Below are 20,583 nucleotides of genomic sequence, written 5' to 3' on the forward strand. Positions count from 1 at the left end.
AAGTTGATCACTGGGAATTAGCTAATCATGCAGCGTTAGGGGAGTGTAGCCCGACATTGTCAACGGGGCGGAGCAGGAAGTTTCATGGTGGCTTTACTCCCACTGATTCTAATGGGAGTGAAGCCGCCAGACACTTCCTGCTCCAACCTCTAGGATGATGTCTGACCCCCCTGCACTAACAGTGGGCATGATGATCAGCTGATTGCCGGGGATCAACTATTGATGAACCTATCCTGAAGATTGGTCATCAATGGTATTTGCTCGGAAAACTCCTTTAATAGTCAGAGGCACATGGCAGCCCCGGGACTGTCAGAAGGCCATGACAACTGAGCATGATCTCATCACGGGGGGCGTTCTGAACCTTTGAACACCAATTGGGACATGAACATGTTAACAGCCACGATCAGTGTGAACGCCGTTCATGGCTGTTGTGGCTAGATGTCAGCTGTTAGGCTGGGTTCAGACAGGGCGGATTTGCCGCAGAAATTCCGTCCGAAATTTCGCTGCGGCAATGCGGCTGCTAATCCCGGGATCGGCCAGCCATGTGGACAGAAATCTCATCCACACGGCATGGCAAATTCGTCGCGGCCAAGCCGGCGCTGTGGTGCGGATTAGCCGGCCGCAGCATGTTCATTTTTTTTCTTGTTCCGCTGTGGCCGCGCTCTCCTCTATGGGAGCGCCGGCCGAAGCGGAAGAGTGAGCTGCCAGGCCGCTTCAAAACACGCAGCTAAGTGCCGCTGGTTTTGAAGCAGCGCTTCTCCCAGCGGAAATCTCGCAGTTTTTTGCTGCGGCTAAACTGCGAGATTTCCGCCGGGAATCCGGCGTGTGAGAACCCAGCCTTAAAGCTCTTCCGGCACTATACCTGCGCACCTGGGGGACAAATATATATATATCCTTGGGCACAAAACAGTTAAACGGGTTGTCGGCCCTCTTTTCCAGTATTGACTACCCCTTGGATGGGTCATCAGTAGTTGATGGACGGGGGTCTCCGTCCGGCCTGCTGTCCAGTACAGTGGGCTGGACAGAGGAGGAAGCCCTGGCGCCGGCTTCACTCCTAATTAAAGAATGGCGCTGCTCCTGGGTGTGACAACCAGAACAGGAAGCAGAGGAGCGGCGCTGCCATTGATCTGAGTGAGACACGGGCGCACCGGCATCACTCCCGCACTGGTCAGTTGGCCGATCAGCGGATGGACAGGGGTCTCTAGCGGCGGACCCCTCATCCATCAGCTACTGATGACCTATCCCGGGTGGAGTCATTAGTGAAAAAGATGGCAGACAACCCCTTTAAGTCTTCGCTCTACACGGCTGAGGCCAGGGATTGGCTGCAGTGTGGGAATGTCAGCAGGTCACCGCTGGAGGCGACGAACGGACACCATTTTTGATGCCCCTCTGACAATCCTTTACCCTTCTATGGTTTGGGAATGGGATGTCCGCCAAGGTCAGCTGGGTGTGCTGGACATATACCGTGGTGACCTTTCACCCGCTGGCACTGACGGCCCCGGGTCATGTCGGCTGCCACCCATCTGAGGACAGGTCTATGTAGCCCTGCAGGTTCCTCTAGTGAGGGCTGCTTCCATTGTCTTATGGCTCCTCCCCCTTTTATGACTCCATGACAACCGGATAGCACAGGGGAGGCTCAACAACCCCATAGGGGTTAAGGCCGTAAAGCGTGTGCCGCGTGTCGCGCAGCGAGGGCCGCTGTATGGGGAGCCGCTAGGACCAGCGCTATGTCGGTGCTGGCGCTACTGCTGGGCCGCTCCCCGCTGTGTGCGCTCGGCTGTCCGGCCCGCCGCCTGCTGAGGGGCCGCGAGGTGCTGCAGGACAGCTGGGCCCGCCGCCGCCATGTGCCGGAGAGAGGCCGCCCGGCCTCCTGCACGCTGCTGCCCGCCCAGCGGCTCCGTTGCTTGCACCTACTGCCGGCCCCGCTGCGGGTCCCCGCCCGGGTGGTGTGCCAGACGGGGCGACACAAGGCCGGGAGCGGCGGCGGAGGAGAGGAGGACGGAGACAACCGGAGAGCGCAGCCGGAGCTGGTGATTACTGTGCTGGGGAAAGCGGGGCACCACCGCTGTCACTACTGAGACTACTGTAACTCCTACTGTCACTACTGTAACTCCTACTGTCACTGCTGCTTCTACTGTAGCTACTGCTGTCACTGCTGCAACCCCTACTGTCACTGCTGAGACTACTGCAACCAGTACTGTCGCTACTGCAACCCCTACTGTCACTGCTATAACTACTGCAACCCCTACTGTCACTGCTATCACTACTGCAACCCCTACTGTCACTGCTATCACTACTGCAACCCCTACTGTCACTGCTGTCACTACTGCAACCCCTACTGTCACTGCTGTCACTACTGCAACCCCTACGGTCACTGCTGTCACTACTGCAACCCCTACGGTCACTGCTGTCACTACTGCAACCCCTACGGTCACTGCTGTCACTACTGCAACCCCTACGGTCATTACCTCAACCCCTACTGTCACTGCTGGGACTACTGAAACCCCTACGGTCACTGCTATAACTACTGCAACCCCTACGGTCACTGCTATAACTACTGCAACCCCTACTGTCACTGCTATAACTACTGCAACCCCTACTGTCACTGCTATAACTACTGCAACCCCTACTGTCACTGCTATAACTACTGCAACCCCTACTGTCACTGCTATAACTACTGCAACCCCTACTGTCACTGCTATAACTACTGCAACCCCTACTGTCACTGCTATAACTACTGCAACCCCTACTGTCACTGCTATCACTACTGCAACCCCTACTGTCACTGCTATAACTACTGCAACCCCTACTGTCACTGCTGTCACTACTGCAACCCCTACGGTCACTGCTGTCACTACTGCAACCCCTACGGTCACTGCTGTCACTACTGCAACCCCTACGGTCACTGCTGTCACTACTGCAACCCCTACGGTCATTACCTCAACCCCTACTGTCACTGCTGGGACTACTGAAACCCCTACGGTCACTGCTATAACTACTGCAACCCCTACTGTCACTGCTGTCACTACTGCAACCCCTACGGTCACTGCTGTCACTACTGCAACCCCTACGGTCACTGCTGTCACTACTGCAACCCCTACGGTCACTGCTGTCACTACTGCAACCCCTACGGTCATTACCTCAACCCCTACTGTCACTGCTGGGACTACTGAAACCCCTACGGTCACTGCTATAACTACTGCAACCCCTACGGTCACTGCTATAACTACTGCAACCCCTACTGTCACTGCTATAACTACTGCAACCCCTACTGTCACTGCTATAACTACTGCAACCCCTACTGTCACTGCTATAACTACTGCAACCCCTACTGTCACTGCTATAACTACTGCAACCCCTACTGTCACTGCTATAACTACTGCAACCCCTACTGTCACTGCTATAACTACTGCAACCCCTACTGTCACTGCTATCACTACTGCAACCCCTACTGTCACTGCTATAACTACTGCAACCCCTACTGTCACTGCTGTCACTACTGCAACCCCTACTGTCACTGCTGTCACTACTGCAACCCCTACGGTCACTGCTGTCACTACTGCAACCCCTACGGTCACTGCTGTCACTACTGCAACCCCTACGGTCACTGCTGTCACTATTGCAACCCCTACGGTCATTACCTCAACCCCTACTGTCACTGCTGGGACTACTGAAACCCCTATTGTCACTGCTGAGACTACTGTAACTCTTACTGTCACTGCCACAGCTACTGTAGCTACTGCTGTCACTATTGCAACTCCTACTGTCACTGGTGATGCTACTGTGGCTGCTACTGTCACTACTGCATCCCCTGCTGTCACTCCTGCTACTATTGTCACTACTACTGTCACTGCTAATACTACTGTAGCTACTACTGTCACTACTGCATCCCCTGCTGTCACTACTGCTACTATTGTCACAACTACTATCACTGCTGCAACCCCTATAGTCACTGCTAATACTACTGTAGCTACTGCTGTCACTACTGCAACCCCTACTGTCACTGCTGAGACGACTGCAACTCCTACTGACACTGCTGGTACTACTGTCACTACTGCATCCCCTGCTGTCACTGCTGCTACTGTTGTCACTACTACTGTCACTACTGGAACCCCTACTTGTCACAGCTAATACTCCTGTAACTACTACTGTCGCTACTGCAACACCTACTGTCACTGCTTATACTGCTGGTACTACTGTAGCTACTACTGTCACTGCTGCCACCCTTACTTTCATTGATGGTAATACTGCAACCACTACCGTCACTGCTGAGACTACTGTAGCTACTGCTGCCACTGCTGAGATTACTGTAGCTACTACTGTCACTACTGCAACCCCCTACTGTCACTGCTGGGACTACTGTAACCACTACTGTCACTGCTGACATTACTGTAGCTACTACTGTCACTACTGCAACCCCTTACTGCCACTGCTGCTACTATTGTCACTACTGCAACCCCTACTGTCACTCCTACTGTCAATGCTGGTACTACTGCAACCCCTACTGTCACTGCTGCTACCATTGTCACTACTGGAACTCCTACTGGCACTGCGGATACTACTGCTGCTACCCTACTGCCACTGCTGCTACTACTGCAACCCCTACTGTCACTGCTGCTACTATTGTCACAACTACTATCACTGCTGCCACCCCTACTTGTCACTGCTAATACTACTGTAGCTACTACTGTCATTACTGCAACCCATACCGTCGCTGCTAATACTGCTGGTACTACTGTCACTGCTGCCACCCTTACTGCCACCCCTACTTTTAGTGATAGTACTACTGGAACCACTACCGTCACCGTTGAAACTACTGTAGCTACTGCTGAGATTACTGTAGCTACTATTGTCACTGCTGCCACCCCTGCTGTCACTGCTGCCACCCCTACTGTCACTGCTGGTACTACTGCAACCCCTACTGTCACTGCTGCTACCATTGTCACTACTGGAACTCCTACTGTCACTACTACAACCCCTACTGTCACTGCTGCCACCCCTACTGTCACTGCTGGTACTACTGCAACCCCTACTGTCACTGCTGCTACCATTGTCACTACTGGAACTCCTACTGTCACTGCGGATACTACTGTAGCTACTACTGTCACTGCTGCAACCCTACTTATCACTGCTGCTACCATTGTCACTATTACTGTAACTACTGCCACCCCTATTGTCACTGCTGCTAATATTGTCACTACTTAAACTCCTACTGTCACTGCTGATAGTGCTGCAACACCTACTGTCACTGCTGAGACTACTGTATCTACTACTGTCACTACTGCAACACCTACTGTCACTGCTGCTACTATTGTCACTACTACTGTCACTGCTGAGTCTACTGCAACTACTACTGTCACTATTGCAACCACTACCGTCACTGCTGAGACGACTGTAACCACTACTGTCACTGCTGAGACGACTGCAACCCCAACTGTTACTGCTGGTACTACTGCAACCACTACTGTCACTGCTGAGTACTGTAGCTACTACTGTCACTACTGCCACCCCTACTGTCACTGCTGGGACTACTGCTGTCCTTATTGCCACCCTTAGGGTTACTGCTGAGACTGCTGCCACCCTTAGGGTCACTGCTGAGACTGCTGCCACCCTTAGGGTCACTGCTGAGACTGCTGCCACCCTTACGGTCACTACTGCAAGCACTACGGTCATTGCTGCTACAACAGAAAGCCCTAGTATACAACTACTACTGTCACTGCTGATACTGCAAAAAGTAGAGCCCACGGCAGCAAGTATCGATGCAATACAAGCTTGTACTCCATAGCTGCAGCTATCTGTATGGAGGAATAAAGTACAAGCTGTTATTGCATCGCTATATCCCGCCGCGGACTCTACCTTTTGCTGTGTACTTCTCCTGTGGAATCAAGATCCGGTTTCCTTATTCCATGGCGTTGCATTTAATCTCCAGCCCTGCCCTCGTGGACCCTGAGTGAGTGCTGCCTGTTAACCCTTTCTTTTTCTGTCACTGCTGATACTAATGTACATTGCATGCAGACTTTGGCGCGGATCCACACCAAAACCCTTAGCACCTGTTCCGCTGTGCACGTAGCCGCTCGTTACTAAACATGGAAATCTTCTCCGTTTTGTCTTACAGTATGAAAACCCTTGGACGATCCCAAACTTCCTGTCCATGACCAGGATCAGCCTCTCCCCTGTCCTCGGCTACCTGATTGTCGGAGAAGACTTCAACCTCGCACTTGGCGTTTTCATTCTCGCTGGGATAACGGATGTGGTGAGTGTTCAGCGCATTCGGGTAATTGGTATATAAGATAGACGTCCGTTGCTCTACATGAGGGGCGTTCACATATGTAACGCACTGAAAATGGCGCTGTGACGGAATCACTGAAGGAAGTAATGGGAACCAGTCACTTCTATTGTGGAACGGACGCCTCATTGGTGCCCATTGTACAAGATGCCCGTTTGTTTCCGCTTTTTTTGTAGTACAGAATTACAGCTCCAACTGTTTTGTTGTTCGCCATCTAGTGACAGGTGGCGCCATTGTTACAGGCCGAAATACATGGCGACCCTGAGGGTCTTTGGAAAGCCCTTGGCTGCCATGCACCCAGACAGCACCTCGCTATCTCATCGCGGATGGAGACGTTCGGGATCCCCAACTCTGATTTTGGCATTTAAATGCTGTTGTCAAAATGGACCTTTAAAAGGCTTAACGGCCACAATTGCCATGGACAGTGATCATGGGGGTCAGCTGTCAAAGACAGCTTACACCGGCCATGTATGGAGCAGGCTCGTCTCCCGATCCCCCTCCATATGCACCCTGGGGTGCTACGGTGTTAAAGGGATTGCCCCACAGACTGGCTCTTGGGGGGGGGGTTGACAGCTGGGACCCTTGCAGATTGATAGAACATGGGTTGGGAGGGATTGTGGAAGGGAAGGGGATGTAAACTTCCCTCATCCATAAAGCTGGCCGTACACAAGATAACTGTCTGGCACCGATCCACCTTCATCTTCCCATAGCCGCACACTCAGAAGCTCAGGATGATTATTTTATGCAGATGTGCCGCCATTGTGGCGAGTCGGTCACTGACTTTCTAATGCAAGCTTTCCCTTTACAGTTGGATGGATATATCGCCAGGAACTGGGCCAATCAGAAGTCGGCATTAGGCAGCGCTCTGGATCCACTAGCAGACAAGATCCTTATCAGTGTCCTGTATGTCTGCTTAACGTATGCAAATCTCATCCCAGGTAAGAAGGCGCCGCCCCATGATGTCACTGCGTCTATACGATTTGCAATCGCTTCAGCCATCGCAATTACTTTCCACACTTTATGGCAATTCGTAAGTTGTTAGAAGTGCGGTGGGGACCGTATGCTCTTACCACTACAAGCCAGGGTCGGCATGCTGGGCATACGCAGGAGATGAAGGGTGGCCTCAGGGTACATTGCTCTAAATGTATCATAACGCAGCAACTCTACTTTTCAAGAACTGCAACTTTTTATTTTTTGTTACTGTTGACGCAGATGTTTAAGGGCTTGTTTGGTTTTTTTTTTTTTGTTTTGTTTTTTTTTGTGGGGCAAGCTGTATTTTTTGGTAGTACTATTAATGTACCGTATAATGTATTGAACAACTTAAAAAAAAAATTTAAGTGGAATGAAATGGAAAAAAAAACACACTTGTTCTGAGTTTTGATTTTTATGATGTTGATGGTGCAGCCAAAATGGCATATTAACCTTTAATCCGTGGGTTTGTACAAATGTGGTCGTACAAAATGTAAACAGTTTTTTTGTGTATTATTTATTTTTTTAAAAATAGCTTCTGTCACTGAGACCCGTAACTTTTTATTTTTTTAATTTTTCCATCAATGGGCTATGTGAGGGCTTTATATCTGTGGAGACATTAACTGGCAGTAGTTCAACTGCTTCTATAATATACTGCAATACAGTGATGCCTTGGCTTGCGAGTGCCTCAGCTTACAAGCTTTTTGACTTGAGAGCAGGCTCTCTCCTTAATTTTTGCTGTGATTTAAGAGCAAAAACTTGGGTTAAGAACCTTGCTCTCGATGGGGCTGCCGCTGCTAAGAGTGGCCCCATTGAAAATAATGGCCTGCCGGCAACCCCTGCAGTGATTGAAAATCTATCCCTAGCTGTAGTAAAAAAATATATACTTACCTATCCACCGCTGCCGGGGCTCAGGCGTGCCTAGCCATCACTTGTTCTACCTGCATTTTTAATCCCCGCCTGCTGAAAAGCTTCAGAGCAGTGCAGGGAGAACAAGCGGCGGCTAGACAGGCCTGAGCCTGTTTTTTTATTTTTTTTACTACAGCTAGGGATAATTTTCAAGGAAAGGCTTATATTTAAAGTCCTTCCCCTGAAAATCACTGCGGGGGTGACGGCGTCCTATTTCTTTCAATGGGGCAACGCCATCCCCATTGAAATCAGTGGGAGAGCTTTGCGATCCGGAACAGATTAATGGCTTTTCCATTCATTTCAATGGGGAATATTGACTTGACTTCCGAGTGTTTTGGGTTAAGAGCTCCATCACAGAATGAATTAAACTCTTAACCCAAGGCACCACCGTATTTCAGTATTGTATTTTTAGACACAATACACGGGAGACATGGGAGTCTTCGCTAGGCTCTAAACTGACATGCTGTCAAACTTGACAATGGCATCTAAAAGGTTTGTTCTGATCACTGTAGTTGCAGGTGGGTGTCAGCTGTCAGAGAGTGCTGACACCCATTGGGTATAGAGCAGGCTCTGCTTTCGAAACCACGCAATATACCGCCTGCCTTATATGTACGTCAGGTGGGTCTTAGGGGGTTAAAGACATCCAGTCATGTGACTATGTTGGCACTGCTAATTGGATAATAAAGATCACTTAAAGATCATCTGCTTTTCTTGCAATGTGATATGCTGAGGAATCTGCTGCGACTCTCTGAACGTTTGTCGTTAGAGCAGAGCAACAGCTCAGGGGAGACGGCCGCCCCGTAACCGTGTACGCAAAATAAAAACGGATTAGAAAAAAATATCATTCAGTTCTAGTTTTATTTAAAAACTTATAAAGAAAACAACAAAAAAACAGTTTATAAAATAAAGCTTATGCTGTATCCATGCCGCACTTAACATCCCGTTTTATCGTCCACAGTTCCTCTGACCGTCATGATCATTTTGAGGGACGTCGCCTTGATTGCTGCTGTTTTTTATGTCCGCTATAAAACCCTCCCACCTCCAGTAAGTACATGTGATTTGTGCGTACCTACCTTAAAAGGAGCCGGACATCAGCTATAAACACCATTAAATCAGTTATGGTGCTTGTAGTTTAGGTGAGGGGGAGTCTCCCCTCATAGGCCGCCTGCAGATGGGCGGGTCGGATCCGGTGGCGAGAAATCTCGCCGCAGGACCCGACCCCAGCGCCTGCAGGGACGAGTGCGTACTCACCCGCGCTTGGCGGCCCCGGCTCTTTCATGTGCAGAGCGGAGTCGGCGGCCGGGTGAGTGACATTTCTGTGTGGGGCTCTGCGAGCCCCGCACAGAAATAGGACATGCCGCGGTTTGTTTGCCGTGCGACATTTCGCGCGGCCAAACCGCGGCCGTCTGCATAGGAGTGCGTATTGTAATGCACTCCTATGCAGGCTTTCAGCGGCGGAAATCCCGCGGAAAATTCCGCCGCGGGATTTCTGCCCGTGTGCAGGCGGCCTTACTCAACCGGTCCACCGTTATTGCAGGGCTCCTCAGAGAAATCGACACGCACGCATGCATCAGATTGACTGTTGTCCGAAGGCGCATGCACTCCCATTCATCTCTATGGATTGCGGGATAACAGCCTTCTGAAGAGTCAGGCCAGCTGCACAGGGTTCGAATTGTGGCATCCGCAATCGTCTCCCAAGTGGAAGATCCACGGCATTCTGCACCATTTCAAACGCTTGGAGCAATATAAAAATAGGCTCTCTGGACTCCGTGTAACTTAATTTATGGTGCTTACAGTGGAGGACCAGTTCCCTTTAAAGGGGTAATCCACATCTACCGCATACATTTTGGTATAAAACTATGGGGGGGGGGGAAAAGGCAAAAAAGCCACAAACAAGAGAACCTTATATACAACTATGGACGAGTGGCCCGCTTGTAGATTATGGATATGTGTATTTATAAGTGTTTCAATTAGTTTTTGCGGCATTATGTTTAGTTTAACACATCTTCCAGCACCATCTGCCATTTTTTACTTGCTCATTCTTGCAGTGCCTATCTGCATTATATTTCCAAAAGTGTGAAAATTTACTTGCCTATTAGAGGTACAAAATGTCCAAAATACCCCTTGGCAGTGAAAGTGTTACTGGCTATAAAGGTAATTTCTTAAGGCATCTTTTAGTGGTCAGAGCTCCAAATGATCAAAGTCTTCCTTGCTGTTGCCACCACTAGAGGGAGCTTGTTGTCTACTGATCACACATTGAGTTCCATAATAGAACCAGGTGCAGGAAGCTTTTACTCCTCCCTGGATGTCGGGGCGAGTTTAGTCTGTTGTAGGTTTAAAAGTTATTTAAAAATATATATATATAATTCAATGACTCCTCTTCTCCTTTAGAGAAATCTTGGCAGATATTTTAACCCTTGCTATGTAACCGCTCGGTTAGAGCCAACGTTTATCAGTAAGGCAAGTATATATCCATTAACCTCTTTGCTATATCTGTGACATAATGTCTGTTAACATGAGATATCCCTAACCCCTTGGCCTTTTTATCCCATTTCTTTTTTCTCACCTTGCTGCCTTCGAAAAATCTATTTTTATTTTTTTTTTTATTTATTTTTCCATCCATGTAACTGATTTATGGGCTTGTTTCAAGAGTTGTATTTTTTATGTTGCCGAAATGGGAATACCCATTTAAACAGCTTTTCAGTATTGAGATGTGAAAACCCGACTCCCTGTTTCTAACTATTGTCACAAATAGCCGAGTGCTTCAGCACAGCGCTGTGCTGCTTCTGTAGCTTCCAAATATATCAGTCGGAGCTACGCAAACAGCGCTGGCCAGACATCCTCTGCTATTCTTGCAGTTATCAGCCAGGTGGTCAGTAACTTTAGAAGGCTGGCGAAGGTTATAGGCGCCCATACACATTAGATGGATGTTGGCTGAACACGTCAGTTACGGACATGCATGTATATGGTGGATCGGAAGGAATAGCTGACAGCCCAATGATAACCATCTCATGTCTGCAGTGTTCATCAATTGGATTAGTGACCTATATATAATATGCGGCGTGAAAAAATGATGAATTTTGTTTTTTTAATGCCCAATATATATTTTTTTTTTTCCAGATGAACACCGCGGTCCAATTAATACTGGTGGCAGCATCCTTGGCGGCTCCTGTATTTAACTATGTGGATAGTGTCTATCTTCAAGCGTTATGGTGAGTTATTTAGAGATGGTCACATTGCTTAAAGGGGTTTTTAGGATATGAATACAGAGGATTTGTACTGCTTGATAGGCCACCAATATTTGATTGGTTGGGGTCTAATGCATGGGATCCCTACCAGTCAACATTATGAGGGTCCATACGGATTCAGTATGTGTCTCCTGTACAGAATCCTTATTACAGATCCCTATTTGTATCTACAATATGGAGGAGAATACTTGTGTTGGTACGGATCAAAAGTACTGGGGGAAATTCACTAAGCCCAGCGTTCCCTGCGCTGAGTTTAGTACAATCTTCCCGAGTGCACGGTGCGCTGAATACACGAAGAGGCGCGCACCTCTTCATGCATCGAATGTATCTGGCCTGCTTTGTGGGCCTACACAGAAATGTATGACAGGTTCAACATGGAATACATTTCTGATATAATTTACGCCAATTTCTGGCAATGCCCCCTCCCAATAACCCCGCCCACTTTATAAAAAATGCCGGGGCTTGTGCTGTTGTCAGCCTCTGCATGTTTTATGCTTTAGGACCTGCGATGATGTCACAGTCATGTGATCAGAGGCAGAGCATGTAACTCACTCACTCACGGACAAGTGATCGTTAGTACTTTGATTGTAATCGGGGTGATACATGTAGTTTGGAGCTAGACAGTAGCACTAAGTCTGGAGTCATAATGTAAGGAAAAGCTAGCATTTTGGGTGCGCCTCCTTCCCCATCTACTCAGCTGGACTGATGGTATAGAGAGCCATGAGATGCTTTTATGACTGAGTTTTCGTATCTAATATCAATGTGTGTTTCTTTCCAGGTGTATCACTGCTCTCACAACTGTGGCCTCAGGGTATAGCTACTATCGCTATGGACAAAAGACAGTAAAGGTTATGAACAATAAATAACGGCGCCGACTCTTCCTGGAACTGTAATATGTACTATATGACACTTCTTCAATGTAATTACGGATGATCAGTGGACTCAGCAAAACGGATCAACATGTAATGAGCTTATTTATACACTTTATAGTAGTCACTATATGAATGTGGTGTAATAAACACGGTGACTTCTGTGGAATGATTGATAAAAGTTGCGGGTGCAGAAATGGTGTCTGTCAACAGGTGATCAGCTTTGGTCCGGTAACTTTTTTTTAAATGTGATCTTACAGTGCCAAGACTTTCTTCTACTTATGTGATTTGCACTCGGTAGTAAATATTCTATAAGGGAAACTACATTTTTCTCGATCTGTAAAGGATTAAAGCTGAAAAGACGTTTGCAACATACAATGCAAATGTACAAATTCTCGGGGCACTGACTAATATTGTGCATTTTGAAATCCACAAGAAGTTTGCTCCGGCTGCCTGCGCTCTCATATTATACGGGCCCAATATTCTGCAGGTTCCATGATTAATTTGCATGTGGAAATCCACCGAGCATTACAGTAGCAGCAAAGAGATTTCAACATATGTCTTCTACATGCGGAGGGGATAAAACAGAGTGGGGCGCAATCAGCTGAAAAATCTGCATTCAGTGAACTTTGCTTAGAAACTGCCAAAGATTTCATAGGGAAGCCTTTCATACCCTTAGGCCTAATTTGCTAAAGGTCCTTTTACATGCAGTGATTTATTGGTCAAAATTCTTTCAAATGACTAAAGATGAGTGATAATCGTTACATTAAAACACAGGCATCATACACTTTTCTTTGGATGATGATTTTAAAGTTAACTTAAAATCCATCCTTTAACCACTGAGAGATAAACCAAACACAGTTCTCTTTAAATAGACCACATGCTGTCCTCCCTACTGCAAGTTTACTCTAGCTGTGAGAGAACAATGTAATCTGCAGGCAGCCAGGAGAGAACAAAGGAATGTGTTGGCAGCTGTTTGCACAGCTGGGATTGTTTTTAAACACAGACTGGCCTCTGCAAACAGCTCCTGGAAGTGCTTTTACATGCAAATGTGTTAATGGACATTAGTGGCCATTAACTCTTTATGTAAATGGATGGCTAAGGCCTCATGTCCACGGGGAAAATCAGGCCCGCCACGGATTCTTCATGTAGAATCCGTAGCGGGTCCCTCCTTCCCCGGGGACATGAGGCCTAAAAAGACTAAACTCGCCTGCTCCGGACGATGCGGATCTTCCTTCCTTCGCGGCCGGATTTTCTTTCTTCGGGCCGGCATATGTGCTTGGCGTGCCGCATGCCTGCGTCGGGCACATTCACCGGGCCGAAGAAAGGAGATCCGGCCGCGAAGAAGGGGAGAACCGCATCGTCCGGAGCAGGTGAGTTTAATTCTGGTATGGGTCTCCTGCGGATCCGGACGGCTTCCATAGGCTTCAATAGAAGCCTGCGGGAGACCCGCACTAAAATGGAGCATGTCCACTTTTTTTCCCGCACGCGGTTCTGCGCCTGACGGGAAAAATTACATCCACAGGTATTTAACTACCTGCGGGTGTTCAATGCATCCCTATGGGGCGTGGATCCGCGTGCGGGAGAAACGCTGCGGATTTTAAGCCCGTGGACATGAGGCCTAAATCTTTCAGTCGACTGAAATATTATCTTTTCCATCTAAAAATGCCTTAAGTTTAGAAGTGTTATGTAACAGGGATATGCACTCGCATATGACCGCATTTTAATATAGGAAAGCCCGCTAGGTAAAACTGTGGCTTGAAAACATATTAACTGTTTTCCTGTAATTGTGCAGCTCCCTCCCACTATTGCTGCCCCATGTCAATGTACCCTTAGTTCAGTTTCACAGAATTCTGTCTAATGCTAGTGCATTGGTTGACCAACAGCATCCATAGACTGTAGATGCCTGCAGGGCCTTTCATAGGAGCAGAATATTTTCACCGCAACGCAGAGGAACTTGTTGCTACGGAATTCCGTATCAAGTTCGCAGCGGCGTGCAATTTTTTTCTTAAAGATCCCATTGGAAATAAATTCCTTGCCAGGAATTGTTCAGCTAATAAGGCATTTCTTCAAGAAAGGCCTAAGTCTCGTTGCTCTGTGGTAAGATACATTATCATCCTGAAAGCTGACTTCATCATCACCAAAACTATTTTCTACTAATGGAATGAGGAAAGCGTCCACAATTTCTAGCTTCAGGTGTGCATTGACTCTTCAGGTAATGACTGACATCTCCGCTGCTCCTTACCTTATATGCATCTCCTTGTCCTAAATGAGTTGGTAAATGTGCTTGTTTTCTTCATTAATCTTTGATTAGATTGGTACCAGGCGCCATTGTCCCCTTGGCAGAGCAGAGCCGTGATTGATGACTGAATCCCTTTCATCCAATCATCCACACCCCATGATTACTTCGCAGTAGCCTCCTGCTGTCTTGTTTTCTTCTATAGATGTTAGTGCTGGTTTTCTATATGTAAATCCCATTACACCCTGATATTTCATACATTCTGTCACAAAGACTAACTGAAGCCTTCCAAATTCACCATGTGGATTCATCCCTAGACCAATGCCTGCCATTACAGCCCAATTACACTTACCGGTCGATATGTACTTTTCATACAGTTATTTACGGTGTTTTATAAAATTACACAAAATTCACTTAAAAGTTGGCACATAACTGAACCCCTGCAAGCTGCTTCCAACTTCACAAGCGTTTCTGAGGAGGTATGATGTACGCTACTTCGATGGCTATGTCAAGTGCTAAGTGTGGATCATAGCGGACTGTGTATACCAAGATGCCCTGTAACACAGTTCATGGTGTCTTATTTGTCCTCCTTTGGCCTACTCCATTAAGGACGCGCAGTTCTTCCCAATTGGCCAAGACCGATTTTAATTAGTGCACATTTGTATAATCTGTTTAGAGGCCCAACACGAGAGAAGTCTAGCAGTGCAGGACGTACAATTAGTTTTTTCTCATAGGCCATTGATCTACATGCACAATGTCAGTGTCCTAGGCATGGCTTGCTAGCTGAAGCAAGCAAGCAGATGCGCTCTGAGGAAGCTGTATGCGCCGCCTGTATATTATCAGCTATGTTGCAGAGACCCAGGGTGCACCAACATTTTGCTCACCTATGTTCGTGTTCCAATGTGCCTCAGAGCAACCTGAGCGGCTGCCGGAGCTGTATAGCAGTACATGGCAATTGGGTCCCATTGTGGTCTCGTCACATCTCTGAGCTCTCCTAGCGGTTGGGTTCTGGAAACTCGCTCTCTCTGCAGACTGCAATTTGTCAGTGCCAGCAAAAAAGGTGCCTGCATTTACGGTCTTGTGGGCAACTATACCAAAGTCTGTTGTCCTCATTTGAGTCTTCAGTCCCTGGTAGAAGCTCCACAGTGGAACCAGAGATGGCTCTACTGCACTGTGGACACCATTTTCAATTATCTGGCGGTGCTGCAGACCGCACGTCCTGAGGCCTTTATGCCTCCATCAGGCAGGAGCCCACAAGACATAATCTACAGGACTCAGTCAGCTTCTAAAGGGGCTTTTATTAAGTAAGTGACACAACTAGTTCTTAGCTTTGTAATTTGCCACTAATTATTTTCCTGGGACAGTACATTATTATCTTTAATACTCAAACATGCATCCTTCAAATCCCTTCTATACTGCTTTCAGTACTAACTGGACTAGGCCTCTGGAGCTGGGGATTGCGGGTTCAAGTCCCAAATGGGCTGTTATGAGTTCTAGTGTAATTTTTAGACCAGTGCTTGGAGTGCCATGAAGATCATTTGCATATTCCGGTGCAATGTGGGAAGAGTCGCTGTGAGTGGGGTGATTGCTAGGTTTAGCTGCTCGGAGGACATCGTCAGTAACATCTTAGGTTTCATTAAGAGTATGCTTGATTTTAAAGAGGTTTGTAAGTGGACATCAACTGACTATGTGCAACATGTAGGAGGAGAGTAGGCATATGGTGATTTGCAATGTATGCTATATGTTTACAGACCTGCCAGAGGAAAAGCCAAACTTCACTTTCAAGAATTGTAAGTTTGTGGCTCTATTAGAGGAAAAGGTGCAAAGTCTTCAGGGGAGAATAGCTACATTGAAACTTATTGAGGCTACAGTGACATGGACGAGTGCTATATTGGGCCGAGAAACCTGGCCTGATATCACGCTTGTCAACGTGTCTTATCCGCAAAATGCAAGGGGCTTTTCATGCAAAATCACCCTGCATTATTTGTCTGAAGTTCTGATCCTCCGGCGTCTGTTTAATGCGCTTCGGAGGATCGGCAAGTGTTTCCCATTGTTTTCAATGGGAACATTGCACAGCATGAGATTTGTTTGACTGTCCTATTGAAAACAATGGGCGATGCATTCAAAGTTAAGCGAGAAAATAGGACATGCAGCAATTTTCGTTTTTTACCTCACAGCATAGCTGTGACGGAATATATCGGTCATGTTTATGACTTAATTCAAAAAACGTGCGCAAGATTCACGCTTGTGTGAATGTAGCCTAAGCAAGATTAGGATTTTATTAACTGAGTAGAAGTAACTTCAGAATGTTGAAGGAAAAAATATTTTTAGTCTACCGGTAGAAGCAGAGGAATAGAGTCATGTGACTCAAAGAATCAGGAGTTAACATAGAGGTACATCAAGATATGACTTTGCCCACAAATAACAGCCTAGTAAGCACTCCAAATCCTCTTGGATGGAGAAAAAGAAGTGTTTTGAAGAAGAAAAGCAGAGTGGTGGTTGTGGGAGATTCCATACTGAGAGGAACAGAGGCCGCTGTCTGCAGACCTGACACCCCATGAGAGGTGTGCTGTCTTCCAGGTGCACAAATCAAAGATGTGTCTGATAGGCTGTCAAGACTCTTCAGTCCTACAGAACACCACCCATTCCTACTAATACATGTAGGGACAAATTACACTGCATAAAAGGACCTTGTAACTATCTGCAGAGACTTTGAAGACCTCAGAAAGAAGGTGAAGGAACTAAGAGCACAGGTGGTCTTCTCATCCATCCTCCCAGTGGATGGCCATGGAATAAGAAGATGGAACAGGATTCTAGAGGTGAACAACGGGCTATGTCGATGGTGCCATCAGCAAAGATTTGGATTCCTAGACCATGGAGTGAATTCCCTATACAATGGACTCCTTGCTAGAGACGGGTTGCACCTTACAAAGACAGGAGACCATGTATTTGGCAGACACCTTGCTACACTCATCAGGAAAGCTTTAAACTAGAACACTATGGGAAAGGAAGTGAAAGGGCAGGTAAAAAAAAATAAAAAATCCATTTTCAAAACTAGACCCCTTAACAAATTCATCTAGAAGTGTACTGAGAACTCTGACCCCACATTTTTTTAATGAATCTAAGTAAAACAAAAATAAAAATTATGATTTTCATTTTTTTGGCAGTTTTTTTCGATAGCACACAAATTAAATAAGGCTTGCACCCCAAAATAGATACCCCTGTTTGTCCCGTGTTCAGAAACATACCCATTGTAGCCCCAATCTACTTACTGGAGACATGGCTAGGCCTGTAATGGAGGGAACACCCGTTGGCTTTCAGGGCACAACTGAAAAAATTCCAGGCCTGATTGTTCACTTGTAGAACCATCAAGGTACTAAAACAATAGAGAACCCCCACAAGTGACCCTATTTTGAAATCCCCTTGGGGGGCTTACGGCGCGCCGAGCACATCCTTCCGGCTGAAGAAAGAAGATCCGGCCACGTCGGAGGAAAGATCCGCTGCGTCCGGACAGGTGAGAGAAATGAATTTTCAGGCCTCATGTCCGCGGGAAAGGAGGGACCCGCTGCGGGATTCTGCATGGAGAATCTGCACGGGTCCGAATTTCCTAGTGGACAAGAGGCCTAAAGACTCTAATAAAAATACATTTTGAACTAAACTTTGTGTTTTGTCTGAAAACAGGTAATTACGGAGGCCTCCTTAGGATGGGCATGTGGGGCAATAAAACTAGTTTCTCTCTTCCCCCCATGCTTGCTGCAATCTTGACACTTTTTTTGGGGTATTTCTTGACCTCAGCGGCAGGGAGGGGTGTAAAAAGTGGCGCTCTGTGAGGCTTCGTAAGCTTGATGAGGTGCGGCGGTCTCACACAGAAGGCGTTCAACAAGCTGCTCCTGGAACTGCAGGAAGGAGAGCGTTCCCGGGGCTTCTTGTAAATTATGTATTACAGGTAGCGAACTGAATAACGCTGGGCTCACATGGCCATATGTGGAGTCCGCTTGCGGAGGCCCGCAGCGGATCCCAGCTGTGAGCCCAGCCGTGGCCCTGCGTACAGCCGCATAATGTATTGCTTATAACTGCGCACTCACAGACGCTGCCATGTACAGTACACCTCTTTTCTGTTTGTGTATATTTCCCTCGCTGTCACTTACCGATGACATGAGTACTCGCAGCCCATATACAATGTAATTGCGCATGGGCTGTGGGTATACTGTATCTACGACCATAGAGCACAATGGGCTCTATGTTGCAGATATCCATGGTAAAATAGAACGTGCTGCATTCTGTTTTCTGATAATGGATTATGTAATTCTGACCCGCTAATGTGAGCGGAATTGTGTAATCCAATGCATTCGATTGATCTGCATATTACCGCGGATCAGATGCATATGGAATCTGTAATCTCTATCTGGTCGTGTAAGATCAGCCTAAGGTAGATCGCTACTGGGAACCACTCATTGAGGCCTCCGATCACTACTCCAGGCTCTCAGCTACTTTTAGTAGCCAGGAGCAAGGAGATTTTAAATCTCCTGGGCCCTCCCCAGCTTCTCCGCACATGTGCAGAAGCCGGGGAAAGGTCCGCAGATAAAGATCCCGTCGGGGTATAAATCCGGGGGCATTAGGTACATTATTTCATCTCCCCCACAGAAGCGATCCATTGGGGGAGATGAAACTTTAACTTTTTTTTTTTACTTTACATGATCGCTGTTATCCATTGGATAATGGCGATCACGTGACCAGGGACCACGGCCCCACGTGAAATCTCCAGGCTCTTGGCTATATTTGATAGCCAGGAGCAGGGAGATTTTAAATTTCCCTGGCAATCCTCACCTTTTTGCACAGATCTGCCATTTAGCCGATGACTACATTCACAGAAGTCGGGGTAAGGTCCCTGGATAAAACTGGGGCCTTAGGTTCATAATTTCATCTCCCCTCATGGATACGATCCGTGAGGGAAGATGAAATGACCTTTTTTTCAAATTTTTTTTCACTTTACATGATCACCCGGTGACATCTCCCTGCTCTCGGCTACTCTTGCTAGATTTTAAATTTCCCATGCTCCCTGGCCTTCTGTGAATGCACCCGACATTTTATGTCTGGCATTCATGTGCAGAAGTTGGCAACAGGTCCACGGAGGATGGAGGTGAGTACTTTCCCCGCCCCTCATGGAACTTTAACTATATTTCACTTTTTATTTACTTTTATGTGATCGTGGTTATCCATTGTGATCCCCGATGACAGCTCCGGGCTATTGGCTACCTCCGACAGCCGTTAGCAGGGAGCTGTCACATGCAGAGACCCCGGGGCTTCAATCTACAGGGCGAGCGTGTTTTTACACGGCCCTATAGAATAAAGCCGAGCCACCCTGGATGTAAAAATCTACTGAAGTGTCCGTCGTGCTCACTGCACGGTGCTGCAGTCACTTCAAACAGCTGATTGGTGGGGTCCAGAGCGCAGACCCCCCTGATCTGATAATAAGGACCTGTCCTGTGGATGGAATTGCTTCGTTAACAGCAGCACTCCACACCAACCTCACACTGTTTCCAGGGAAGCGATTCAATTTGCGCGCCCTGCTATGGGCAGGATCCAAGCCCAAACTCCAGTCAATAGTAAATAGAATTGTGCAGGACTGCAAAGTTTGGTTCTAATAAAAAATTACATCCAACAGGATGCATCCTTTATTACTCCATAGTCATAAAATAGCGATGCTTCAACTATGTCATGTCAAAGACTACATGTAATACTACATTGGATGTCATTTTTTATTAGCACCAAACTTTGCTGCCCTGCACAATTCTATTTACTACTGCCCTGTGGATGGGTCATTAACATCTTAGTCTCAGAAAACCCTTTAAATTTCCAGCAATGGTCCTGTCAACAAGGCTTAATAAGGTAATATCCATGTGGTTTCATGGTGGGTAAATCGGTTAGCGGTAATCTTCAGTATTGTTCCTGATCCCAAATCTCTTTTGTCTTTTCCTGACCTCGGTATACCCCCCATGAATGTTCTCCTACAAGGTTTTTGGGGGTGATGGTTCCCTGGAGGGTTCAGAACTCATCAGCACT

At 47.2% G+C, this 20,583-nt stretch overlaps 2 protein-coding genes across 2 annotated transcripts; one reads left to right on the forward strand and one right to left on the reverse strand.

Moving 5' to 3' along the window:
• Window positions 1–1,598: 1,598 nt before the first annotated feature.
• Window positions 1,599–12,501, forward strand: CRLS1 (cardiolipin synthase 1). The gene is made up of 7 exons (XM_066595678.1): window positions 1,599–2,030; window positions 6,116–6,253; window positions 7,095–7,224; window positions 9,123–9,208; window positions 10,556–10,624; window positions 11,285–11,376; window positions 12,191–12,501. The coding sequence occupies exons 1-7, from the start codon at window positions 1,728–1,730 to the stop codon at window positions 12,276–12,278; spliced, it is 906 nt and encodes a 301-aa protein (XP_066451775.1). The 5' UTR covers window positions 1,599–1,727; the 3' UTR covers window positions 12,279–12,501.
• Window positions 2,035–5,918, reverse strand: LOC136619664 (dentin sialophosphoprotein-like). Its single transcript, XM_066594428.1, has 7 exons — window positions 5,857–5,918; window positions 4,800–4,957; window positions 3,987–4,175; window positions 3,393–3,641; window positions 2,751–2,939; window positions 2,280–2,468; window positions 2,035–2,042 (listed from the first exon to the last, which is right to left on the reverse strand). Exons 1-7 carry the CDS (start codon window positions 5,916–5,918, stop codon window positions 2,035–2,037), a joined length of 1,044 nt encoding a protein of 347 aa, XP_066450525.1.
• Window positions 12,502–20,583: the final 8,082 nt, after the last annotated feature.

The sequence above is a fragment of the Eleutherodactylus coqui genome, chromosome 3 (genome assembly GCF_035609145.1).
Source record: "Eleutherodactylus coqui strain aEleCoq1 chromosome 3, aEleCoq1.hap1, whole genome shotgun sequence".
NCBI classification, from domain to species: Eukaryota; Metazoa; Chordata; class Amphibia; order Anura; family Eleutherodactylidae; genus Eleutherodactylus; species Eleutherodactylus coqui.